Here is a 27,402-nt window from a genome sequence, read left to right as displayed (position 1 = left end):
TCAGGCGCAAGACCTCCGCCACGGGGACTGCATTATGAACTGTGCAGCTGCACCACCAGGATGTCCAAGTGCCGCAGTTCGGGGCAGCTTATTCTCAGGTTGTGTATGGGCATGCATAATGTCAGCAGTGAGCCTGCTGTGGAAGTGCACTTCTGACACATGAGCCTCTTCTTGCCTGGGCTAGACTCAAGGGAAGCCATTCTTCTGGTCTAAAGCGGAAACTGAATTTGCACAGTACCAATTGGCCAGCCCTTCTTGAAAGTGCCTCTCGGCCTTGATTCTCCCCACCCCCCCTTTTTTTTAAACAGAAATGGAAAAAAGAAATTCTTTCAGGGTTGTTACAAAGGCAAACAAACCATCCTAAAGATTGCAAAATACATGATGTTAGGGCAGGTGTATATGACATAAGCAAGGAATAAACTATGCAAACCAAGGAAAGCATGCAAATTTGATTAGCCTGCATGATTTACACAGATTGCAAAATTTGGGTCACAGTAGCACAGAGTTTAAAAAAAAATCAAATATGGAGTTTACACAGCTTTGTTCATATCACAGATTTTAAAAAAGCAAATGCAGATATTGGAAAGCCTCCGAGATGGATTTGGCTCATGGATTTGCACTAGGCAGACATGGTTTAAGGCAGTGTTAGTGAATGAAATGATTGCCTCTGCTCGCAATCTGCTACCTGCCCTGATGCTTGTCTGCCACATTTCCTTTCTTTGTATCATAAAGAAACATGCAGATTGGGAGGTTATTCTCACCATCGCCCCAAAGTGGGCTAAGGGAGCCTAGCCCGCTCTTGGGCGATCGTGTGCTGCAACGGGAACCTCACAGCTCTCGGCAGCTAACCCTCCTAAATACCCCTCCCCTAAGATGAGGTTAATGGAGCAAGCACTCTGTTAACCTCGTCTTTTTGCTCGTGTGTTGCCGCGGCACACGGCAATACATGGGTAGACCCTCAACCGGGGCTCAGAGTTCTCTCCAGGATGCCCCGCGCACTTGTGCGGGGCATCCTGGAACTTCCGGGGTCCATGTGGCCCCCCGATCCCCACAGCCCCCGCAAGCTCCATGACAGAACTGGCAGTCGAGTGGGCGGCCGATCCGGCTGCCCAGGGCTGCCTTCTGATCATCTGCGGGGAGAGTGGGCTAAGCCCACTCTCCCTGCAAACCCCCTTACAGCTCTTCACACTGACCGTGAGAAGAGCTGCTGGGACTGGCACATTAGTAACTGCCGGACACAATCAAGTAATATATGATGCAATGACAATGACAGGAAGGGTGGAGAGGAAGAGGTGGATGTGACCCCTCGGAATTTTAGCAAGTAATATGAGGTGCCAAACAAATGAGTGGTCCTGCAGCGGTTACAATCTCTCAGTGCAATGAAGGAAGCAGGGAAGGAGGAGGAAGGGAAGGTCTTCTGTGCTCCTGAATCTTACCCTGGGGTATCCTGTGGTTACTGCAACATATTAGTTGGCAGCTTTGGATGATTTTTGGTTGGATTTCCATGAGGTTGTTTCTGTTCAGAAAATGGTAGTCCTGAGTGATGTGCAATGATCAGTGAATATTTGAGTCCTGGGGTGTTGGAGGAGCGTCAAAGACAGCTAAAACTACGTACTCCTGTAGGGAACCCACAAAAGTGCTTCAGTATTTTTGAAGCTTGCTTATCAATGCATGTTTATCGATGCATGCTTGCTAAAACACTTCTGTTGCTGCTACAGCTCACAGAGGCACAACTTGGTCAGGTAAGAATGCATTGATTGCTAAATTATCTGTGCCTCAGAAATCTTGAGGCTGCTTTCTTGGACCCCCCACAAAAGAACTTCACACACCCCCTTTCACCATCACAAAAGTGTAGGTAAAAATGAGAGAAGAGCTTTGGGCCAGCATTATATACACCTCAGCGGTTAGGGAAAAGAGTGAAAAATGTAACAATTCTCAACTAAAATGGAGTTCTCACAGTCAAAGTGATAGCAGAAATATAATGTGCATATCATCCTACAGCTTGCTTCTCTTAGCTGGGAAATCAGCTATGGTCAAAGCAAATGGTTTGTGACAGTGGTTTTCATATGCTCAAATACTGAGGTATTTGCCATAGGTTTATTGTCGAAAATGTCAACACAAAGAACTCATTGCTAGGGCATCATATGTATATTAAAAGGTACAGCACTATTAGGCATAAGTCAATTTTTGCAGAAGGCTCCACATTCTCTAAGAATTTCAGGTTGCTACAACTTAGTTCCAATGTGGTAGCCATGTTAATCTATTGCAGCAAAAAACAATGAAGTCTTATGGCACTTTAAAGACTAACACATTTGTTGTAGTATCAGCTTTCATAGTCTACAATCCTCTTTATCAGCTTCATGAAGTGTTATATGAGAGAGAGCGTGCCCATTCGCACATAACATGAAGAGTCCAGAGGTTGCCAAACCTGTAAGTCCGAATTCAGGAAACTCCAGTTCCTTTTGGAGAGCAACCCAAGTTTCGCTTCCAAACTCCCGTTTGAACCCTCAGGTTGTAATGAGTTTTGCCGCTCCAACCTGAGGTTAACTGCAGCCTGCAGTACGTCTGAATGTGGAACTGAAGGCTCAGCTGTCTCAAACTGGAGTTGAGGGAGGAAGGTCCTCCCTCTCTCCGCCTGTGATTGGCTGTGCAAGATGTCCTTCAAGTAAGAAGGAAGCTCTCACAGCCAGTTCTTCCTCCTTTCTGCAGTCTCCCTGACTGCAGAGAGCCTGTTCTCCATTACGTCCAAATTCGGACAGAAGAGTGTGGGGTGGGAATGGAACCACGGGTCCATTGGACCCATGGTTCTATGTTATGTCAGAATGTGTCCGGAGAGAGAGAGATAATGAATGCACACATGGGGATAGAGAAAATAGGTAGGAAATTACCATACACAAAGTATGGTAAAAATTAACAGCAGTAGTAACTGGTCATCCTAGCAATACTAAGTTAATTAGTAGTAACTTAGTAATTATACTTACTGTAATTAGTATTAACTAATAACTATAATTAACTTAGCATTGCTAAGAGGATATTGTTAACTTTATTATTTATTTATTTACACAGTCAGACAGGTGTTATTGACTGGTTTGTTTGATCCAGACATCGAGTCCTTCCCAAGGACCTGGGATGGCTGAATGTTATTGTCAATGTTGTTGCTGTTGTTATAGATATCGTTGCAGAATATAGGCTGTTCCCAGTAAAGTTGCTTTTTTTAATTGGCTGCTGATGATTTATTTATTTATTTATTTATTTATTTATTTATTTATTTATTTATTTATTTGAGTTCTATACCGCCCTTCCAAAAATGGCTCAGGGCGGTTTACAAAGAGAAATAACAAATAAATATGATGGCTCCCTGTCCCCAAAGGGCTCACAATCTAAAAAGAAACATAAGACACACACCAGCAACAGTCACTGGAAGTACTGTGCTGGGGGTGGATAGGGCCAGTTACTCTCCCCCTGCTAAATGAAGAGAATCACCACGTTAAAAAGGTGCCTCTTTGCCCAGTTAGCAAGTTTATCCTCAGTTGTGGTGAACTATACTTCTGTTCAGGGATTTACATAATTTTTAAGACTAGGTCCTCAAGTGACTACCAGCAGAAATAGTTTGGTACTCACAGATACTGGACAACTAGCTAACTCCTCCTCCTCTGCCACTTCAGTGGTGCAGCCCCTCACACACCATGGGCAGCTCCTGCCCTCGCCACCACTCCTACCGCCCTCCGTGCTCCTGATGCTCTTGTTGTCCATTCCCAGCAGTTCTCTGGGCCTCTCAGGAGCAGTAAAGGCCCTATTCCTGTCTGCAGATGAGAACAGGGCCTTTTCCACTTTGGAGAGGCCCGGAGAGCCATTGGCAAGTGGCAGTGAGTGAGCAGCAGTGAGGGCAGTGGGAGCCACAGCAAGGGAGTGGCAGTAAGGGTGACCAGTGGGAGGAGGGGGTAGGCTAGTGAGGCAGTCTCGGCTGGTACTCATTTGAGCATATATTTTTTTAATGTTTGGGATGCTCTTCTACAAATTCTTGGTACTCATGAGCAGTGTTCTCTCTAATTTTTTCTATCTGTGTGCGGAATGAGTTTTGTTCTGGGTGGCAGTATCAAGGCAGTGTGTGTGCACATGCCTTCAGAGTAGGACCTTCTTGATCAAACCTGAGCGGGATCTAAAATTAGCTGAGCAGCAGGCCTTAGAGGGAATACCGCTCATGAGTACTGAGTACAACTTATGTGATTCCCTGCTTATATTTTGAGGCTTTGCATAGGTTTGTTGCAGTCTATGACCTTATTCACACATTATGTTCAAAGCAGATACAATCTCTGCAGAGTGACTGATGACATTCTGACCTAATTTACGTGAGGAAGCCTCACTGAAATTAAAAGGACAAGTAAGACATGCCTAATTTCAGTGGGACTTCCTCAAGAAAATTTAATGAGCATGTGTCAGCTAGTGCACACATGTGCAAATTTGTATGTGATCCGAACCTACGTACATTTTAGTTATGCACAGATTATGTTCAACACACATACAGTGGTTCATTTCCTATTCAGTTTCCTACATTTAAAGGGGCCTGCAATCAGGTTCACTTTTTAAATGAACGTATTGCACACCATGGGTGTAGCAAGGTTGTAGTGGGCCCAGAGACAAGATTTTAAAATGCCCCCCTCCCTCTCACTGAAGCTCAGCTGATGAAGTAAAGAAATCTTAAATGAGGCTGAATAGTGGTAACAAAAAGTTTAGTAAAAAATTTACCTACCTATCTATCTATCTATCTATCTCCTATGTGCCACAATAGAACATCATCCTAAATTATTTTTTAAAAGGTTTTGTAAATTGTGGACGATGCAAGTCATTTAATGGTACTAGAGAAAGACCTGCTGTTCTGGTAGCTCCTGATCTTAACACTCACATCGATTTCAGAGGATGAATCCAACTGAAGGGAGACCGGGAGGGTGCACGGCTGGGGGAGTCAGTCATGTGACTTGCTTCAGGGGGGGGCAAGGCAGTGGGCCCCCAGACAACTGTCTCCTCTTGCCCTATTATAGCTACACCCCTGTTGCACACAAAAATACATGTGTGCGGACATTTGTACACACAAATAATGCAGTGTCTGAATAGAATGTAGGCTTCCTACCTGTCCTGCCTTACTCTTTACAGTGTTTTCATGCATGTAATGAAATGGGCTGTTGCTCACAAAACTGCAATACATGTGTTGGTCTCTGAAGTGTCACAAGACTCTTTAAACTAGCAATAGCAATAGCACTTACATTTATATACCGCTCTATAGCCGAAGCTCTCTAAGCGGTTTACAATGATTTAGCATATTGCCCCCAACATTCTGGGTACTCATTTTACCGACCTCGAAAGGATGGAAGGCTGAGTCAACCTTGAGCCCCTGGTCAGGATCGAACTTGTAACCTTCTGGTTACAGGGCGGCAGTTTTACCACTGCGCCACCAGGGGCTCACTACTTAGTTGTGAACTACACAATCTTTTTCTTCTATATCTGCAAAATATTTATTTCTAATATCAGTGAATTAACAATATGGTACACAATTTCCTGCTGTTAGGGGGCAGTCTCATTCCTTTCCATGTCAGGAGAGCAGGGGTGAACTTCTAACTGTGTTTCCAATCTTGTCATCTGAAAACTTCACACAGGTCCCTTTGTTCCTGCAGTTAAAGTCAAGAGGCATGAAATAAAAAGCGACCCAACTCCTCTGGGGTTCGAAGGTATCTCTATATATTGACTCAATGCATGGAGATTGTTCGTGGCAGACATTTGGAATCATCCATGGAATGCACATCTTTTCATGATCACATTATCTGTTTGAGAGTCCATGCAAACTTCTGAATCACCATATTTAAGAATATTCACTTTTTTTGAAAGCTGCTATGTCATCACTTCATTGCCTGACTCACATCTTCCTGCTCTGCCTGCCAAGTTCTAATTAGGGCGGTGCTCTGGGCAAAGCTACATGAGCCTTCTTCAGACATTCTCTCCATGCATTCACTGAATGTGTAGAGCAGAATTGTGCCCACCGGTCCCTTCTCCAACCTCCAGCTGATGTGTGAAAGAGGTTTTATGCACATGCAATTGGGAACCCAGATCTCAAGGTTCACAATTGTGTGAAATAGCCTACACACCTGATGAGCATGTGGAAGTTGTGGGTGGAGTCAGCAGGTGCAATGTATAGTCACATTTTTACAAGTGGGGAAATGCAGATAAGTCATTTAAGTTTCACTTGTGAAAATGGCTTCAGGCATAATCAACTTTTCTTAATTGTAGGGCTGCAGTGTTTAATTGAATGGTCTAATAATTGACCAAAAAGTGGGCCCTTATGAATTGGGCAGCAGATTTTTTTAAAAGTGAAGATATATATTGTTATTGGCTGATATCCTGACTAAAGCTGCCTATGTGCATCTGGAAGAAATGCCCATGTTGCGGAAGGTTTCTGACTATTGGAGCAGTGGTGCTGGCACGGAGGACGATTTTCATCCCCTTTCCCTAAAAGTGCCTGTTGCCACATGAAATTATGTCCCTGAGAGCGGAGTGACCCTCAGGGACATATTTCAGGTGGTGCTGGATGCTTCTGGGGGAAGGGGAGGTTGGTGAAAATCACCTCTCTGTGATCACCATAGCTGCGTTAGTAGAAGCTTTTTGCTGCATGGGCTCATCTCACCTGGCAAGTGTGCAGCCTAAGTCAGGATGTCAGCCACTATTAATACAAGTATTTTTTTAAACTGCAAATGGTAAGGCAACCTCTTTTTTCTCACACAGTTGGTTTAAAAATGTCCTTTCTACTTTCTAGGCCACATTTGCAAGTGACACAAGCAGACTAAAAGGCATTCACAGCATCATTTGTGAAACCATTTAAGATGTGGTTGGAAAAACTTGACACTGTCCATTTATGTCTGCAGTGCTTTCCTCACTGCTCCATTCATTTCTTGTTCTTTCTTTGTATACTTGTAATTCATTTTTCCATTGGGTTTACTGTTTGCTGTTTACCTCATTTAGGTTTCTTTCTGTGCCCTTCTTTGCATGCTAATATAATTACGGTCATCCCTTGCCAACGGCGGTTTTCCCAATCATGAGTTTGAGTATCCATGACTGGGAAATTGTGATTGGTCTTGCCAAACACGATCTGAGTATCTGTGGTTTGGTGAGATTTTTTTTTTGTGATTTTAGGGGGGGTGTTCTACAATGTGTGTGTGGGGGGGCGGTCAGAGGTTCAATCCACTCATTCCTTTTGCTGACCCTGCCAACGCCTCATGATTTAAAGTGATTTTGAATTTTTTGGTATTTGTTCTTTGATTTTTCTGTCTTTTTGCGACTGCAGTTCCCCTAAACCCCTGATTCCCATTGATTTCAATTGCTCTCCACCCACGAATTTGCCAACGGAACCTTTGCGGTTAGCAAGGGATGACTGTATACCGCTTTGGGTGCCACAGTTTTATCTTTCCTTTACTGAATGGCTCTGAATGAGTAGGACTAGAGTCCCATTGTTACTCTTTGGGTGCATTATCCCTCTGCCTCCACCCCCAAATCTTGCAATGCATGCTTATGCACAGAGCAGGGCATTCTAATCAGCATTGGTACAAAACCTGGGTGGGTAGTTAATCCAGTCAGAGCTGCCTTAATGCTTTTATCTCCCTTGGCAGAGAGGGACTGGTCTCTCCCATTGTTTCAAAGCTGGCTCCCCATGCAAATTGCACGTTCACCAGCACCCACTGTAATTTTGTGAAGGTTTCAGGGTGCACTTTCTGTAAACATGTGGAATTGGGCATGCCAGAAGCAGAGTGCAAACCCAGAGTTGCATGCAGCCCCCAGCATGGCAAGAAACCATCCGTTCTTCTGTGTGGTCTCTGTGCATCACCCTGATGGGTTCACATATGTGCAGAGACACTACCACCACCACCCATCATAAACTTCTAGACTTAGAAAAGAGAAACATTTTGGTGGTAGGCCTACCCCTTCATAATAGAATACATGCTTCTATTCCAGAGGCGTAACTATAGGGGGGGCAGGGGGGCACGTGCCCCGGGCGCCATCTTTTCTGGTCACGTGGGGGGTGCCGCCATGACAAAAAAATATTTTTTTAAAATTTTTGTTAATACAAATGTTTCCTGCTCAGTGCAGCAGCGCTGCAGCAGTCAAGGGGGCGCGTCAGTGCCCCCTCCCCCACGAGCGGTCCCTTCTGTGCCGCCCGCGCCCCCCCCCCATTGCTTTGCTGGCGCCTGGTGGCCAGTCAGTGGCCTGGCTTTGCGGCAGCGGTGGGCGCTTGTGAGGAAAAACCTAAGTATAATGTAGTACATTGGGGGGGGGGCGGCGGGGGGGGGGGGGGCGCCATTTCAGTGCTTGCCCCGGGCGCCGTTTTCCCTAGTTACGCCTCTGTTCTATTCTGAGCATGTCCCATCCTCTCACCTCAGTCTTTTGCTTTTTGCTGCTTAGATCACCTCGGAGCCTTCTCTGGTCACTAGTGCTCACATATTCTACGGCTGATTTACAACTTTTTAGTCAATATGAGGAACAATGATATAACCAAATACTAAATTGGGTTAGAAAGAGAACAGGAGATTCAGTCCTCCCTTCCTTTGTTTTTACTGTTTTGTTCTATCTTTCCTCTTAGTATACTCTAAAGCTGTTCACACGAGTAGCCCTACCCGGGCTTGTGCAGCCCTACTGGGGTAGGGCTGCTTGTGTGAAGCGCCAGGATTGAGGCCGATCCTGGAGCTGCCCCACCAGGCAGCCCGAGATTTTACCTCAGGCTATTACCTAGGTAGAAGTCCGCAATCACACCTTTCTACCCATGTACCAAATTTAGTATATCTGGTCCCTGTAACTGAACCCCAGATCGAGTCTGAAACTACGTTTGAATCTGTCCATAATGTCAATCCCAAACCCTAAGTCAACAGTGAAGAGCCTCTTGAACCTGAGATCGACACTGACCAGCCTCTTGACGATCCACAGCATGATACTCCTTACATACCTTCTAACTCTAGGGATGAAGTCTATTAGGTGGACGTACATCCATTCCACCATCCCCACAATTGTTGATCTGCGACTCCTGAGCATCATTCTGCAACTCCTGATTGTCAACCCTGTCACTGGTATGTGACTCATGATTGTCGACTCCAACCCCATCAATGGATACACAAGAATTTCGAGAACGCACCCTTCGATCCAATGAAACTGCCCATGAATGCTGCCTTTATTAAAGTGAACACCTCCATCATGAGGAATACTGCCCTCATGACCATTTTCATTCTCAGCACCATCAGGATCAGCCTTACAAGACACACTACCATTCCCATTCCCATCCCTCATATAGGGATCCATATGATTTTGGATGTGGTGATCACTATAGACAATCTCCTACATCACATCATTGCCTTCCTAGATCTCGATCCTGATTGCCTCCAAGGGTTCATCATTCTGCCACAGCCAGATCCTGCACACCACATAGAGATCAGCACCATACCAGTCTCACTCCTGGACACCACCTAGGAACCATACCAAAAGAGCTCAGTCCCTAAGCCCATTTGAATATCATCGAGTTAAGGACCACTGCCACTCACCTTGACGGAACAAACCCTTGGCTTCCAAGGATCCCTCTGGCTGATCTCAGAAGTTTGGGACACAGCCATCAGCCTTGTGCCTTGCCTTAGCCCAAACCTACCCCTGGAATTACCTCTACTCAAAATGCAACATTACAGCACCCAGAGCAATCTCTCTCAATACCTAAGCCCGCTACTGATCAGGAGCAGGATTTTCCTCCTCAGCAGTTGGATTCAGAAGAATAGTCCACTGGCTTCCAATCTACTACAATGGAGACAGCATCAGGCTCTTTGACTACAGACTGCATACTTGAGGATAGAGTGGATTCTCCTTCAAAGGAACCCTTCCTTTACACAGAACACTTGTCTAGGATGGCTATAGTATTAGGTATTGACATTCAGCAATTCTCATCTACTCTCAAGGATAACATCTTTGGACTGATTGACTCAGATTCATGATCCCTAATTTCACTACCTATGATCACCATGATTATAGATATCACCAAGAACTCATGGAATAAGGCTGAGTCAGTTCCACCCTCTGGGCGCAAGCTGGACAACCTTTATAGAGTCCAAAAGGAAGGTTGTGACTTTCTCTTTAAGCATCCTACACACAATTCAGTGATAGTTGAGATTTTGCAGTCCTGTAATAGACAGAGAAAACTTCAGTGCCTGCTGACAGAGGTGGCAGGAAGTTGGACACTATTGGTCATCATACATATTCTATGGCTGATTTACAACTTTCTAGTCAATATGAGGAACAATGATATAACCAACAATAGTCAATAATGTATGTATTATTGGATAAATGCTTTTGTTGTTTTGCCTTGTGTTGCAGATTAAAGGCTTTGTCTAAGAGCAACCTCACATGAGGGAAAGAAATGCTGAATCATCTCTGCTGAGCTGCCTGGCTAGGCTTCTTCTAAAACTATTCTGTATTATTAGTAGGTTCAAAATGCTACTGCCAACACCCCTTTTGTCTACAGAAACTCTCTGGGCTTGGGGTGGGATAACCCAGAAAAGAAAACTCTCTTAATTTGGCTCTTGGACAAGTACTAACATCTTCCATTTGTAAGCCAACATGTGGTGAGAAAACTGAAGCTGCTGAACATTTGATGACATGTTTGCACTAGAGGAATCCCACCCCGCTTTTCCTGAGTTAAAAATCAACTCAGAGAAGCTTGTAAAGCACTTTTTAAAAAAGTTTTATTCCATTACTACAGACTGCTTCCATCTGAGGCTTCTAGCTTTCTTAGAAACACTCAAAAATAGTAGGTTACAAAAATAGGTCGTCTTAGGCATGCTTAAATGTTTATAGAGTCTTTTGCAACACCCTAGGTAGGGTGGGCATAGCTAGTGTTTCTTATTTTAATTAAATTACAGGTAAACAATAATAGAACAGTATCAGGAATATTCAAAAGCGTACACATCAAAGAAATATAACATCCGCAACGCCGCAGACTAGCACTTGATAAGGTTGCAATGAAGCCCTTGGAAAGGATATTTAGATGCCGTGACGTGTCTATACCTATAAAGACTAGAATCATTCAGACAATGATTTTTCCTGTGACACTCTATGGATGCGAAAGCTGGACTTTGAAGAAGCAAGATAGAAAAAGCATTGACGCTTTTGAACTTTGGTGCTGGAGAAGACCTTTGAGGATACCATGGACAGCCACGAAGACAAACAAATGGATCATAGATCAAAGCAATCTAGAATTTTCACTCGAGGCACAAATGACCAGGCTCAAACTATTATACTTCAGACACATTATGCAAAAACCCAGCTTCCTTGAGAAGTCCATAATGTTGGGAAAAGTTGAAGGAAAGAGAAGAAGAGAACGACCAGCAGCAAGGTGGATGGTGGTCAACTCAATTACGACAACAATGAATGCACCACTGAGAGACCTTAAAGGCCAAGCTGAAGACAGATCATCCTGGAAAGAATCTATCTATGTGGTCAATAAGAGTTGACACTGACTTTGCAGCACTTAATCAATCAATCAGTCAAACAATCAATGCAGAGTCTGACCAAACAAACTTTTCCCTAGACTAAACTTCCCTTTTCCTTAAACTCACCAAACTCCTGATGGGACTTCAAGCCTCCTGTAATCCTGTATTCCCAGGCTTTACAGTTATCCTCCTTCAGCCAACCTCCATGGCCACATGTCCTCCTATGCACCTCCAGCCTAGCTTCTTCTAACAAAGAACTCCCTTCTTCCTGGCAACAGCTCTCTAGGTCCCACCTACCTGGTGTTCTGATTGGCTGAACCCTGAAGTTCACCAACCTGTCAGTCAAGACAGGGCTCACTTCCTGCTAACTCTTTAGGGGGAGGGGAGGATGATCACTACACCTTGCTAGTCACTGACCATAATAAAGATTGACTTGACTCCAAATAGCCAACTACCAGGCCTCCATGGCTAGGAACACACACTTCCTGTTTGAAAAGCTATCACCCCTACCTCATGTTCCACAAGGACAAGGTCCTCTTGAAACCTGAGATTACCTTTCTCCCTGAGGTTGTCTCCATGAATGAGGTTGTCTTCCAAGAGTTGGAAACTCTTGTTGAAAAGCGATATATAAATATTTGTTGTTTGTTTCACTTATCTCAAGACATCTGTCTTCTGATTTTCTTCCCTTCTCCTTTAAAGCCTCAGGAAAGAACTTGATACACTCAAGATGTTTGAAGAGCTCTATCCTTTTACCTTCATTGAACTTCAATGTTTCAGAAATCACCCTCCCTTTTCATTTGTTACTCTGGCCCTAATAAGGGACAGCTGTTTCCGCCCAGTGCCTGTCTGCCTGGATTTCTTTCATGTGTTCCCTCCTTCCCTTTCCTGGGAACCAAGCCAATGATGGGCCAGCCACCGAAGGAGGTGGCTGGCAGCAGCAATGGGCTATGTGCATGCCTTCCTTACATTGGCTCTCCAGTGGCTCTCCAATGCAGGGCACGGCAGTCTTTTGAAGCCATCCACACTATTGCAGCTCCAACTCTGAGTTATTCCCTTCCTACCTATTCTCCTCTACTTCGGCTGTGGCAGAAGCTCTGACTGAGATGAGAGAGTGGGACATGCTCAGAATAAGGCATGAGGGGGCGGGGGTGGGGCTACTGCCAAAATGTTGCTCTTTTCTAACTCCTTCTGATATGGGGTCTGTGCACACCTGCAAATCAGCGTGAATGCACAGAATTATAGTTACAGGTACGCAGCCTGTCTATTGTACCATTGGAGTCAGCTGCTTAGGTGAAGGCAGATGTAACATTTTAAGGGTGGTGGAGGTGGTTTGATAATGCTGTTATTGCCATCCCAACACAAGTACACTTTTCCATCCCGTGGTGAACTCTGGAGAAACCTGTTCACTTTGAACCAAGGAAAAGCTGGGTGTGGGCAGCTCCTATTGGCTAGTGCCTTTGGTATCATCACCAATACTCTTTGACATACACAATGCACACCTAAGCATTTTTAAAAACTCGATAGTGGTTTTTTTAAGTCCTTGTGATTTTTTTTTTATAAAGTGAAGGATGAAGATTAAAAATATATATGAATAAATTTATATGTTCTACTTTAAAGAATTAAAAGAAAAGGGTAGGCAGCCCACTGGATGCATGAGGGGATGAGGCTGACATGGCAAGTAATTTGCCAGTGCAGCATTCAGCTTGCTGGCATGTTTGTCTGCAACACAAATTGCAATGCTGGATTCATACCACCTGCTGGAACCATACTTAGAAAACTATATCTGTCTTCACTCTTAATCTGCCTGTATGGGAGAGCCAGCCTTGATTTTGCATGGATTAAACCAGAGCAGAAAGGGACAGTGTGTGGCCCTAAAGATCTCCCTTCTGCTCACCATGGTGCTAGCAAGGGGAGCCACCTAGAAGGAGTTGCATGTTCAGCCTGTTGTCTAAGATGGATCCCAACTAGCACCCGCACACACACAAAATGTCCTACTTCCTATCACAGATGCTTTTGAAAGTACCATCTTGGCTCAAGCTAAATGCAGTGCTCTTCCCTCAACAAAATCGGTACCTAGATCTGCTTCACAGACAGGTAAAACGAATCAGAATGTTGTGTTTGAGATGTGGTCCTTATGCTATACCTGAGGAAAAGGGTAACAAATATCCACGAAGAACTTCTCTCTGTGTGAAATGAATGGAAGCTGTTAGTAAATGAAAGGGAGCTCTGTGCTCTTGAGTGGCATCCATCCATTTTTCTGGGGTTTAAGCAGGATAACTTCCTAATGGATTATGCTTAGAGTGTCAACATCTTGCTTACTTCCTCCCTTTTTAATCCCTGCCTTTACCCTCCCTTTCTTGTTGGTCTCCATCCTTACAATCTCCTTACAATGTGAATTGTAAGCTTTTTGGAGCAGGGACCTCTCTTTCACTTATATTTCTCTATAAAGCGTTGCAAACATTTACAGTGCTGTATACATTATCTTGATCATGACAATTATCATAGATGATGACGCTTTGCTCAATTTAAAAAAGTCTATTCTGGGAAAAGGAAAACTGCTGGGCTACTGCAGTTTGGAAATTTGAAGTATTTAAGTTGATTATATTCTTGTGTGTCCATTACATGAACTGTAAGCCGAATACAGATTTTCAAGGCAAGGGATTTTGTTGTGGGGTGTGTGAGAGAGTTTTCAAAACAAGAACAATGTTTTGAATATCTGCACTAATTCAATAGCTTTCAAAAATAAACTCTGCTTCTTTGAGAGCCAAATTACATGTCATGCTATGCAGTTTAGGAACATAGGAAGCTGCCATATACTGAATCAGACCACTGGTCTATCTAGCTCAGTATTGTCTTCACGGACTGGCAGCGGATTCTCCAAAGTTGCAGGCAGGAATCTCTCTCATCTCTGTCTTGGAGATGCCAGGGAGGGAACTTGGAACCTAGATGCTCTTCCCAGAGAGGCTCCATCCCCTGAGGGGGACATCTTACAGTGCTCACACTTCTAGTCTCTCATTCATATGCAACCAGGGCAGACCCTGCTTAGTTAAGGGGACAAGTCATGCTTGCTACCACAAGACCAGCTCTCCTTCCCAGTCTATCCATGATGTTTTTTTGTTTACCAAAATGCAGCCACTGACTGCAAGCTACAAACTAAAGTGGAATAGTAGTATGGGTTAGGGTTGTGTTTGTGACATTTATATAAATGAATAATTTGGCCATGCACCATCATAAGTAAGAATCACCTCCAAGAGACTCTAGTGTCAGCTTGTGTAAGCTGGAAGATCTCATGTTTTTGCTTTGAGGTTGTCATTGTGCCACAAATGGCTAACACAGGTGTGGGCAGGCAGGCAATTGCAATGCTTGTGGGCTAATAAGTCCTGTGGCTGGGATGGTTGTGGCAAACGTTTGTCATTAGTTTGGGGGCTGGGTCTGTGGCTCAGAGTCAGAGGGCTTTAGGCTCCAGGCCTTTAGGTTCCCCCTCTAAAACTTTGGGTGGAGTGAATGTGCTCTCCTTATATTAGAGTATTTGATGTAAACTCATTCTGTCCAGTATAAGCGTGGGTTGGTGAAAGCCGTAGGTTTAATCATTGCTATCTGTTGCACAGATTGATCATGGTTTAATCCAGTCTAAGCAATGCTTTGGGTGAGCAGAATTTCCACACTCTTTTTGTATCAAAATTTTTTGTATCAAAATATTCATGTTGGACAGGGGAGAAATTTTTGTTTGTGGGTGAAACATGCACACATATGCAACATTATGCGTGTGTGTGTGTGTGTGTGTGTGTGATCATCATCATCATCATCATTATTTGATTTCTATACCGCTGATGTAATGGGGTACCCTTGACCCCAATAGGGGAGGTTCGTTCCTGGGCGGATGGAGCCCGATAATCAGCCCAGACGAGAGGACTTAAGATCAAAGTTTTATTTGCCCTTAAGTAGCAAAGGTGCTGCTTGGCTTGCGCTCAAAGCAGGACAAAGACTAATACAGAAGCAGCACATTTTATACACCAAAGCATCCTTAGGAAAACAGTTACAGAAAGTTACAGGAAAAAAGAGAAACAGTTATATGTCATAGGTCATAACTCAAGTAAGTTCCCCTTTCGTCTGGAAAGGGGTCTGGCATTAGGTCATAAATCAGCTTGTGCAAGCAGTAAGCCGGTCTGGTCTCTATCATGCCCCTGCAGCGCTTGCGGTTCTCATGCTATATATGGATTCTGCTAACTGTGGGAAACCTAACTGCCAGGGGTGAGAATTATTTCAGCATAAGTAATTTCTCAATACAAAATGGCAACGCTTATGTCAAGCAGCTAGCCTCTATATTCCACTATATATTGGCCATACATCACCACCTTTCCAAAAATGGCTCAGGGCGGTTTACACAGAAAAATAATAAATAAGTAAGATGGATCCCTGTCCCCAAAGGGCTCACTGTCTAAAAAGAAACACAAGACAGAAACCAGCAACAGTCACTGGAGAGGTACTGTGCTGGGGGTGGATAGGGCCAGTTACTCTCCCCCTGCTAAATAAAAAGAATCACCACATTAAAAGGTGCCTCTTTGCCAAGTTAGCAGGGGTGTGTATGTATACACACACACACACAGAGGTCCTGGGGAGAAAGCACTGGCTGGCATTCAGCGCAGGCTAACATGGGTGGTTCTGAACTGCCTGTACTACCATAAGCAATGCCCGTGGTGTTGTTGTTGTGGGATAGGGCTATGCACTGCTACGTAAATGGCACAATCACAGGTTTAATCCATGCTATGCCCATTGGAAATAGTGAGTGTCGTGTCATACATCTGTGACTGCATAATTTTAAGTAGTAGCAGATCATTCCTATTCTGCAGCACCACAGGGGAGTTTCAGAGTCATGCAGGGCGTGGGCAGTGCAGAACCACCTGCGTTAGCCTGCGTTGAATGTCTGCCAGCATGAACGGGGAGGGGGCTGTGCAGCAAGTTCTAAAGGCCCATTTTGTAAAGGCTCTAGAAGCCTGCGCAGCTCATGAGCTTATAAGGCGAAGCTCAGAAGCTCTCACACTCTCGGAAAAAGAGAGCTCTGGCGCTCCTGAGGATCATATTGGGAGAGCTTTCTCACCCAGATGGCCAAAAGCAGAAATGCTTCTCGAAACCAAAGTTGCCCTAGCAAACTGCCCCAGTATATGCATTAGAAGCAGCACCAGGTGCTTATGATTTTGTTAGGGATGGGATTTTGCCATGGATAGAATTTGAACCAGATGCTGTTGCTGCATCAGAGAAACCATCAGTAATGAGCATGCTGACAGAAGCTCTAAAATACAGAAGAGTATTCCCTCACCTTTAATTAAAAATGAGGAGTAGTCCTGTGGTACCCTAAAGACTAACACATTTATTGTGGCCTCAGCTTTTGTGGACCAAAGCTCGTGTGTCAAATGATCTGTTTAAACAAACTCTGGCCTATGTAAAGTCATGGCACTATAAATGCGCTAGTTTTTTGGGTCCCACAAGACTCTTTCTTTCCTGTTTTTCATGCAACAGACTAACATGGCTACTCCTCTTCAAATATGGTACTTTAGGGCCAAACTACATAAGCCCATGACTGCAGCTGATCTGATCTTCCCCCCCATAACATAAATAGCAGCTGCCAGGGGTGGCAGTCAGGTTTGGGACCGTGATATGGGGACTGGCCACTTTAACTTTTTGTTCCCCTCCATGGTCTGTTGGGGTTTGTGATGTTGGAGATGGACTTCCAGTGCATCGAGATTTTGCACCAACTGTCCTAATGACCACTAGGGGCATTGGGAGTAGAGATAGTGAGTAAGGGTCTACCTGACTGTTCTACCTGTCTCTACTCTATGACCCCTGATTTGACTCTTCCGCACTTCCTGTGCTGAGTCACAATCTTTCCTTTCCTTCTAAAGAGCAGATGGAAACATCTCTCTCTCTCTCCTTACCTATCCATTATGTAGTCCTTTAGACTAGGTTTAGGTCTTTCCTATCCTCATGTATTTAACCAATAAATATTTAGTATTTAGCTTTACAATGTTCTCCATGTATTTTCTCTAAATAGCTGCAACAACTAAGCCATCCTCTGCTACCTATTCTGTAACTAGAGTAACTGCTCGTTCCTTAGTATTCCTTAGTAACTGCTCTTCCCTTAGTAACTGCTCATTCCTTAGTGCTCTGCTGTTTTACAGGGTAAAAATTAACAACCTCTAACATGTGATTATTTAGCAAAACACCAAGGAAGCTACCCCTCCAGTTACAGAGTGCAGAGTTTAGCTGTTGCAGCTATTTAAGTAATACACATGGAGATCACTGTAGAGTAAACTAAATAGGTTTATTTGTGAAAGACATTTGGGATAGGAAAGACCTACCCTATCTATCAGCTACATAATGAATAGGTAAGGGGAGGGAGAGATGTTTCCACCTTCTCTCTAGGAGGAAAGGAAGAGGACTGACTCACTACAGGAAGTACCTGAGGAGGAGTCAAGGCAGGGGTCATAGAGCAGAGGCAAGCAGGGACAGGTAAGGAGACCCTCACTCGCTACCTCTGCTCCCAGTGCCCCTAGTGGCCATTAGGATAGTTGGTGCAAAAGGTCAATCCACCGGAACTCCCATCTCCCACATGGTCCTCTTCTAGATTCCATTCCTGCTGTTATTTAAATTGTTTAAAAAAAAAAAAAAAACCAAGCAGGAATGCATTAGTCATGCACTTAACATATTAAGGTTGTGCATTCAACCATAATTGTTGGTGGGGAGGAAGGCTTCATTTGTGCAGCACATGAGCTGCACCAAAGCGAGTGGCATTGCAGGTAGCCAGAGGAGGAAGTCCTCCAGCATCACTCAACGCAATGCGCCAGGAGCGTGATGCATTGCAGGATCCTCCCTCAGCCGGGCGCTCTTGCCGCCAAGCTTGGTGTATTCTTGGGCTGCGTGCATCTGTGTCTTGCATCTGAAACTGATTCAACAAAATACAATTTTCAGAGCATAGGGGGATCCCAGAGGAATTGACAAAATGGAAATCAGTACGCCATGCTTGATGCTGGAATTGCATGGTTACAATTGAATGATACCTATGTGATGGTGTAGCCCTCTGGGTACATCTTTTGGGAAAGAAATTAGTGAATGAATAGGTTACACAATCCCCATTCCTGATAATCTCCCATTTGAGGCAGTTATTGTAGTTTATATTCTAGGGAACTGAGAAACACGTGATCTGGGCATCATAAGGAGCCTGTTTTAATTGCTCTGTTGGCATCCAAGCACTTTCTATTAATGGCTGAGGAGGTAAAGAAAAAAATCCCTCCTGATACGTAAGTGGAAGCAGAAGATACTTAAGCTAGCATAATGTGAGATGGTAATGACCTGTAGGCACTTTCAAGGAAATCTCGAGAGAATGTCGGAAAGCAACTCAGGACATGTTATCAGAGGATTAGGACTGTATCATTCCATCTTTTATCTTTTTCATTTTGTTTTATAAATGGGAGCAGGGAGTAGAATTAAAAAGAAATACAATGTGTCCACTCCAGAGAGGAATTAAGGGTGGTGTATGCTCTTTCCCCTGTGTTGTTTTATTACAAAGTCAGAATTCGCCATAATACAAAAAATCAAAGTTTGCAGGACAGCTGCGGACTTAGCCTCTGTCCCATCACCTGTAAAAAGAGAATAAGTGGGAATGCCTTCTCTTACAGAGCTCTGGAGTTTGCCTGGAAGTTTTTCACATCTAGCTTTTAGTTCGCATCTCCTCTGGAATGGAGGGGGTGCACTCATATATCGGTCAGATTTACCCCAAAGTCCCTGCAAGCTATTATCAGGGAGCACTTCACACACAATTCAGGCTTTTCATTGGGCATTAGCATGTAGCCAATTTATATCAAGGGTAAAAAAAATCCACTTTTTGCATCAGTTATTTGGGGCAACTTCATACTCATAGTAAAGCCTTGCAGAAAACCCATAGTAAAGCCTGTTGTCTGAGAAAACGCCTTGCCAACTCACCAGTGGTCGTGCCACTCCCACAAATGAGCAGCTGCTCTCTTTGCGGTGGCTTTGCACAAGGCAGTCACCATGCGTCATGCGAGAGACTCGTGCTGTTTCTGCACTCTGCAGTGGCCACTCTGGAAATGAAAAAGAAATCTATCTAATCTATCTATCTATCTATCTATCTATTGTTAGATTTATATACTACCTTTCGTTAAAATGTCAAAGCAGTTTAAAATAAATTTTAAAAAAACAATACAACACTATTAAACAGTTAAAACAATACAAATATTAAATTATAATATAAGGAAAAAATGCAAATCTATTTTATAAGTTAAATATATATATACCCAATAAAACCACGAAACATAGCACAGAAGCAATAGCAACAAGAAAACAACACTCATATAAAAGCCTGGGTAAAAAACCATGGTTTTTCTTGTTTTCTCAAAGCTGTTCTGAGAGTTATTTGCACATGGCTTCATGCTTCGGGGTAAATGTTGAACGAAGTCACTTCAAACTACACTCGCGGTATTGAGGGAAGCAGCCCCTCCCCTCTGCTCTCGGGTTATGTTTCGAAACAAGTTCACATGGCATGCTCTGTGTTTTCCTTCTAGCCAATGTTCCGGGGGGGCGGGGCGGGGACTGCTTCCCAAAGACCTATATTTCCATTTCTAAAGAGAACATCCCTCTTATCATGCTAATGATTCTACATCAATGCCTTTCCCTATTTGCTCCAGAGTTTTCAGAAAAGGTAGCTTAAAACCAGCATTTTAAAAATCCAGAAATACATTGAGATAAGCTAGAATTTGCATCACAAAGCCCGATTTGTATGTGGAGTGGGTCCAAGAATCTCGAAGGGACTTCGGGGTAAGTTTGTCTGGTGTGTGAACGCACACATTCTCCTCTGAAGTAGATTCAGGGTAGAAGCCCTGTTTGTAAAGCCTCCTGGAGACTGAGCAGCAGATGCCCAATGGGAGAGCATTCCAATCTAGCCTCTTCCCCTCCAAGAGCACAAGAAGCTTTCTTATACTGAATCAGACCATTGGTTCATCTAGGTCTGGCTACACTGGTGGCAGAAGCTTTTTGGGTGGGACCATCTGCATACAAAGCAAGTGCTTTGCCACTGAGCTACAACTCCATCCTGCAACTGGTCCGTTCACTCTGTGTTGAGCCAATGGAGACTGCAGAATGGTTGGAACAGTATTGTTGGCCCAAGTCCCAGCATAGCTCCTCCCCTTTCAGCAGCCCATTGGATGCATCTGACCTGCTTAGCCTACCTCACCGCATTATTATCAAGCTGCACTGGTGCTCTAAGCTCCTTAGAAGGAGGATGGGATACAAATGTACAATAATGTACATCTTATGGTTTTATTGTACAATTTAGAGAAAAGATGGGATATAAACCAGCAAACCTGGTTGAGTGAGGCCAGATGCCCACATTGTGGAGAAATACGATTAATATTTGTTTGCAAGTAGGACAGGAGCTAATGCCAACCATTTGGCTTCTTTTCCAAAGGATGGCCCAGCAGGCAGATGCCGTCAGTAGATACTTTTGAGGATTTTGAAGTCATCCCATCCAGTGCCGAGGAACTCTCCAATTCTTCAGATATGGAGGAAGAAAACCAGCCTAACAACGTACGTAACTATCTTGGAAGCGTTGGTGCTGTTCTCTCATCAACATAAATCTGCCACAAACAGGAACAGAAACTAGGTCATTTGGTGTAATGCTTTCTTGAACTCTCAGAATGTTTCAAAACATGGCATGAGGTTGCATACTGAACATCCTGGCAAAATGCAGATATGAAATGGTGCCCTAAATATTTTATTTCATTTTCAGTAGAGGTTCAAATGACATGGGTGCCAGTAATTTTGTTTGTTGTCTCTGTTGTTTCCATTGATGGTGCCAGCTTGCACCATCCCAAGGACTTAGAGACGGTAACAGCAGGGCTGTGCGTATTCTGTGATTGCACAGGGCAAGTGCAGAAAATGATAAAGAATGTAGCATTCCATAACCTCAGCTCCCTTTATAGGAATGGAAACCTCCTATTTTTAAAAAAGGAGTTAAAGGACCTTGCACAATTTCTGCAGCTCAGTCTGCCAGTCAGCTCTTGCTTTTGGTCATAAGAACATAAAAACAGCCCTGCTGGATCAGGCCCAAAGCCCATCCAGTCTAATATCCTGTTCCACACAGAGGCCTACCAGATGCCTCTGAGAAGCCCACAGGCAAGAGATGAAGGCGTGCCCTCTCTCCTGCTGTTGCTCCCCTGCAACTGGTATTTGGAGGCATCTTGACTCCAAGATTTTGCCTCCAAGTGGCTGGAGGTGGCCTATAGCCACCAGACTAGTAGTCAGGCCTTGGTTTGTTTTGACTAACCACAGTTAGAACAAATCACAGTTCCCTGAAGTTGATGTTAAAAGTGAATTGTGGTTCATTCAAAAGTGAAAGCAGAAACGTTGAGTCCCTTCCCCTCACAAACACAGTAGGAGGAGAGGAGAGGGGAAATCCTGGAGATCGCGGAGGTCTGTCCACATTGCACTAAGCCATGGTTTCGGGCAGAGGTTCTCAAACTTGGGTCCCCAGATGTTGGACTGCAAAAGTCCCATCATTTCCAGCCACAATGGCTGGGGGCCAAAGGATGATGGGAGCTGTAGTCCAACAATATCTGGGGCCCCACAGTTGGGAACTCCTGGTTTAGGGTTAAATACGAACTGGGCCTCTGTGGGCAACATACCTGCTTTTAGAGCCGTAAGGATGATAAAATTGTTTTTTAAGACATGGAAGCTGATGTTCCTATGGTTCAGAATCACTATTTTTCCAGATACATATGCCAATCATATCATATTAGATGTCTGAAATGCATCCTTTGGGCCTTCTAGAAATGCACCCCTCCTTCCCTGCCAACTACCAATGTCCTTTCCCTCCATAATAACTGCATGTGCTGCCTTGTTTCATTCATTTTAGGGATCCAATCTTTACCGGGTAGAAGGGAGTTTTGACACCTGTTTCCCAGATTCCCTTACTCTAGAGGATGGAGATTTAGTGCAGTTTGTACAGGAAGGTGAAGATGGACAATGGTGAGTATGGCAGCTAGGAGAACAGACACACACACACACTCACTCAGATGAAAGAGTTTTAGCCACATCCAGACAGGAGAAGAATGTTTTTGAAAGTGACAAATGAGTACTGAAACAAACCTTGATAAAAGAACAGCCTCAGAAGATAAGAGAGTTAAAAAGAATGGCGGTGGAGGGCGGGGGTCATCCTTCTGTAGCCTCTCATGGCTCTCTATCTAGAAATGATGCAGGGTGAGCTTAATCCCAGTTCAAGAACCCAGAAAGTTGATCCTTTTGTGTAGACAAGAAGTGGGATTATCTCACCACCAGTCAGCGTAGGAACTAAAATTTCTCCAAAGTTAAATTTGAAAGAGAATTTCAGGGGTCCTCCAAGGAGCAATTGACGTTCAAGGAGGAATCTAGGTTCCTCTTAAGGAGAAACACTCTAGAATTTCCTCAGATGGAATCTACATATCCCAGTCACCAAAGTTGGGAGGACTGTAGCAAGTGGCCACTACTACCAGTTGAGGGGAGCACCGGTTGAGGGGGAGGTGAACACCAATGGTGGCAGCCATTGCTTGGCAGAAGTGGAGGCAGGCAGCACAGGCAGGTATGTGACTGGTGAACTGCCAAGAGTACTTGTTTTAAGCATGGGCATTGGGCAGTGATGCCATAGGTCTGCTGTGTGCCTGCAGAGTGCTGTTCAAGCCTCCAGTGCCACCAAGCAAGTCAGTCTATTCTGGCTTCCGCCTCTGGCTGTGAGCCAATCATATGAGGCCCAATGCCACATGCTAAAATTAGCCCAGTCAAATTATCATGGACAGATTGTGTGTGTTTATTTGAGGAAAGGCAGGAGGGCATTAAGGCGCAGTAGAGACACCGCATTTTTGATCTCAGATTGGCTGAACTTGCTCAGAAGGCTAAAGTTACATGGAACCCTCCAGATTCAAAGTGGTAGTGGAAGAATGATTGACGGCGGGAATGGGCAGGACCCATAGATATATCCACCCCACACATACAGGCATTGCATGTTCAGAATGCTTCTTTGCAAAAGCAGACTGGCAGTTGTCATCATGCAGATGCGAATTGTTGTTGCACATTGCATGTGTATTGTTGACCGCAGCTGGCTTAATGGTGCATCATGCTCCCCATTCAAAAGCCCAGGCCTCTCTCTTAGCAGCATTATGCAGCTCTGGGTCATTGTTGCACATTGTGTTCCTTGTTCAACGGCATCCTCAACCACTATGAACCTCACTGAGGACAAGCATGTCCTGCTACACAATGTTATGCCACTGCTACACACATCTAGTCACTGTTCCTACCCCCTGCCCACAAATCCAATGATGTTTCCAAAGTTTGCTGCCCGTTTGTTTGGCAAATATGTAGTTCTGGCATCAAGAACAGAAATCAGGGGCAGCCCTTTCATGAAGTGGGATGAGGCAGTTGCCTCAGGTGGTGGATTATTGGGATGTCAGCAGGGCAGCAAGATGTCCCTTGCTGATGCCATTGGAGCAGCTCTTTGGAATCCATCCAATTCTTGCAAGCATGACAAGGAGTGCAGGGAGAAGGCTGCCATCCTCTTCATCGTGCTCCTTGCATAGCTTGCAAGAAAAGAAGACGAGGCTGCCTTCCCTCCTTCCTAGCTCTCACCATCACTTTCAAAGCTTGCAAGGGTCAGTTTTGAAAGGACTGGCCCACACGAGGGGCATGGGGCAAGGCAGCATTTGGTGCCGTGCCTCAGGTACCACGATACCTAATAGAAAATCACAATATTTGCAGCATCTCTTTCTGAGGCTATTACTCTCAAGAGACTGTTGCGGAGTTTATGCTTGGCTCCCTACAGATTTGAGGTGATTTGCTAGAGCAACATGCAACCCATAGCTCGGGTGCATCCTGCTAAAGCTTTGCCATGGACTGGGAAGTCTTGAACTATCTTCATTTTCTAGGCAGCTGTGGAAGTGGCTAGAGCAATCGTTTTATGACCTGGATGTGGTCCACAAGTTCATACAATGCCTACTGTTCCACTAGAAGCAAGCAAGAGTTAACCAAGGATATTGACCTGCTGTGCAGAGATGGAAGCCAGAAGGACATGTCACACATAACACTCATGGACATGCCATTAGGATAGGTGTAGTGTCTGGCCAGGGTAGGAGTGCTCCTAGTTGGCGGTCATGTGCACCCAAACTTCAAGGTAGGAGGTGGGGAGCATGACTGTGTGTGAAAGGCTGGGGATGGAACCTGGGTAGGGTGTGCCCATCTGACCCAGCTCCTGCCTCATGCACAATCACGCTCCCTTGATGGCCTCCTACCTTGCACATGACCATCAATCGGGAGCATGCACTTTTCTCCTACCCTGGGCGAACACTCCTCCTACCCTAATGGCAATCATGTGAACCAGCCTGTTCTATTTCTTAGATGCACACTGGAAATTTTATTTAAGGACAGACTTAGAACTGTACAGGGTGAATATTATAAATACATGTTTTCAAGCATGCATACCATGCCAATAATCTCATCTTGATTGTTGACTGTGGCTCCATGCTGAAGCTATACTTAGTAGCAAATCATTTCACACATTTGCTGCCACCTTTTGTGAAGCAGCCCAGAGTTGGCCTAAAGTTCTCCAAGGCCCTGGTCAGCAACTGGTTTTCCTGGTAGGCCAGTTTGACCAGTGAGGGAGGAGTGTTGGGCCAAATATCGTAGGCCTAAAATGGCCTTCCAGCGATTCTCCTGATGGCACATCTCCCACTTTCCCCACACCCACTTTTGCCTCTAGGTTGGCAACTGGGCCAGCTCCAAGTTTAAAGGGGTCCTTGGCAAAGGGCCCTCTGTCACCCTATCCAACCTGGGCAGCTCCTCAGATCTTGTGGGGAGTTTACCTTAGCATAGTCAGAGGGGTTGGCCTGTTTTGCGAAGGCAAGAGTGGAGCTTTGTTGCCACCTCTCCTAGGTGTCCTCCTCATCCACAGAGCTTTCACCCAGAGGCTCCTATGTTGATGCAGAGCAGAGACCTCGGGGAATGACTTTCTTTTTCTCATGAGTCATTCTGCTGCCATGAAGATTATGACCATAGGGGTTAGGGATGAGCTGTGATACCCTTCCTGGGTCCTGGGCAAGGGTGGTTCTTTCATGAGGTTGAGGTGAGGCCGTCACCTCAGGTAAAAGATTATTGGATAGCCAGCAGGCCAGCAAGACGCCACCATCATTGCCACCATAATCAGAGCAGCACTTTGGGACCGACCTCACACGCCCTGCAAAGCTTGCAAGAAGCACGAAGAGAGAAAAGAAGGTTGCCAACAACCTCCCCACCCCTTGCCACTTTTAAAGCTCAGGAGGGCCTGCTTTGAAGGCAGCATTTGGTGCCTCATCTCAAGCATGATGATGCTTTGGACCATCCCTGAAGCTGTGGCCCTTGGCACCTATGTGAGCATGCCCACCTCTGATGCCAGTCCTGGTGGGCCCCATCTCTTGTGGGTTCTGCCAAAGGACCTCTGGTAGCAAACATTAGTATATGCACCAGCCCTGTGATTTTCGTAACAGAACATTCAGATGAATCACATGAAATAAAAACTGTTTCACATTCTTAGCTGTAGCTCTGAATGTTTCCAAATGGCTAATCAGGTCCACCCTGTTCTTGCCTCTTTGCAACAGACACTTCCCTTCCACTCCTATTAGATTCTCTCTCCTAGCTCAGGTCCTGTGTGCAGGTGAGGGAACTGGCGATGTTGGGTAAGTTTCTGTAAGATGACAGCAGTGGTGGCAGAAACGAAGGAAAGGCAGTGATTATTTCCTTTCAATATTCAGGTTAGTGAAGAAGCTGGTTTCTGAGAAAACTGACTGGGTCCCGCCCAGCCTGCTACAGCCAGCAGAGGGGGACGCCAACAACATCCGCAGAAACAGCAGCACAGGTAACAAAAGCAGACACATTGACAGCATTTGAAAAGTTGCATGCCATTCGGCTTTTTTGTGATTATTTCCCCAAGTCCGTAGGAAGTCCCATGGCTCCTTTATAGGCTTGGTTTCCACGTGAGGGGAGAGAGCACTCGAGACTTGTGGTGTTTTGCAATATCAGTTTATTTACAAATATTCAGGTCGCGCGGGTGGGAAGCAAGTGGGCCCGCGTAGGCAGGCGCTGTATTTCTAGAGCAGCATCACTTCCTATGAGCAGCAACCTCCAAACGGCTTCTCTAGTCAGCTCCAGCATATTGAACTTATTTCCCTCTCTGCGCAAATTCAGACTGGACCAACGATCCCTTTCAGGCCCTACCTTCCAGGCAGACGGGGCCAGCTTGAGTTCTTGGGGCGCTTGAGGCCATGCCCCATCAGGGGCAAAGCCAGCCTACTTCGGTCACCGGGACCACCAGTCCCCAGCTTGCCGCTGCCATAGCTTTACTGCTGCTTAGCTCGCTGGGTGGTTTTCTTTCTCTCTCGCTCTCTTCCCCCACTCACAAGCAAGAAGAGAGAGCATGAGAGAAAGCCATCCAGGCAGATAGCCAAGTGGCAGTAAAGGCACAGCAGCCACAAGATGAGAAAAGGCAGCACACGCAAAGGAGGCGGGCTGCACTCTTCCCCCCGCCCCCACAACACCAGTGTCTCCTTCGCTGGTGCTGCTGCCCTTCTCCATCTCATGACTGCTGTTAACTGAGCCAAAAAGAGGCACCTTTTTTAAAGTGGTGAGTCCCTTTATTTAGCGGAGGAGAGCAACTGGCCCTATCCACCCGCCGCACAGCATCCCTCCAGTGGCTGTTGCTGGGCTCTCTCTCCCCCCTCCACCGCCTTAAGATTGTGAGCCCTATGGGGACAGGGAGTCATCTATCTATATATTTAATTCTCTAAGGCATACCTATGGCTAATCCCATGTGTGGCAGCTCACGCGAGAGTTCGCG

The 27,402-nt window shown here is 45.1% G+C and overlaps 1 protein-coding gene across 15 annotated transcripts in view; it reads left to right on the top strand.

Moving 5' to 3' along the window:
- Positions 1 to 27,402, top strand: part of MCF2L2 (MCF.2 cell line derived transforming sequence-like 2) — a 440,334-nt gene that overhangs the window by 404,833 nt on the left and 8,099 nt on the right. For 9 of the 15 annotated variants that reach the window (XR_008318525.1, XM_053304949.1, XM_053304941.1 and 6 more), the window contains 6 exons: positions 1,719 to 1,742; positions 5,652 to 5,723; positions 13,509 to 13,595; positions 20,980 to 21,098; positions 22,426 to 22,538; positions 26,321 to 26,424. Coding sequence is in view for 13 of the 15 variants with exons in the window: in XM_053304949.1 (XP_053160924.1) it covers positions 1,719 to 1,742; positions 5,652 to 5,723; positions 13,509 to 13,595; positions 20,980 to 21,098; positions 22,426 to 22,538; positions 26,321 to 26,424 (519 nt within the window). In the remaining 2 variants the exon portion in view is untranslated. The remainder of the gene's footprint in view (positions 1 to 1,718; positions 1,743 to 5,651; positions 5,724 to 13,508; positions 13,596 to 20,979; positions 21,099 to 22,425; positions 22,539 to 26,320; positions 26,425 to 27,402) is intronic. The other 6 variants (XM_053304950.1, XM_053304942.1, XR_008318527.1 and 3 more) reach the window with 5 other exon arrangements.

Source organism: Hemicordylus capensis, chromosome 3, assembly GCF_027244095.1.
Source record: "Hemicordylus capensis ecotype Gifberg chromosome 3, rHemCap1.1.pri, whole genome shotgun sequence".
Taxonomy (NCBI): Eukaryota; Metazoa; Chordata; class Lepidosauria; order Squamata; family Cordylidae; genus Hemicordylus; species Hemicordylus capensis.
The sequence above is the reverse complement of the archived record's forward strand: the minus strand, read 5'-3'. Positions and strand labels throughout refer to the sequence as shown.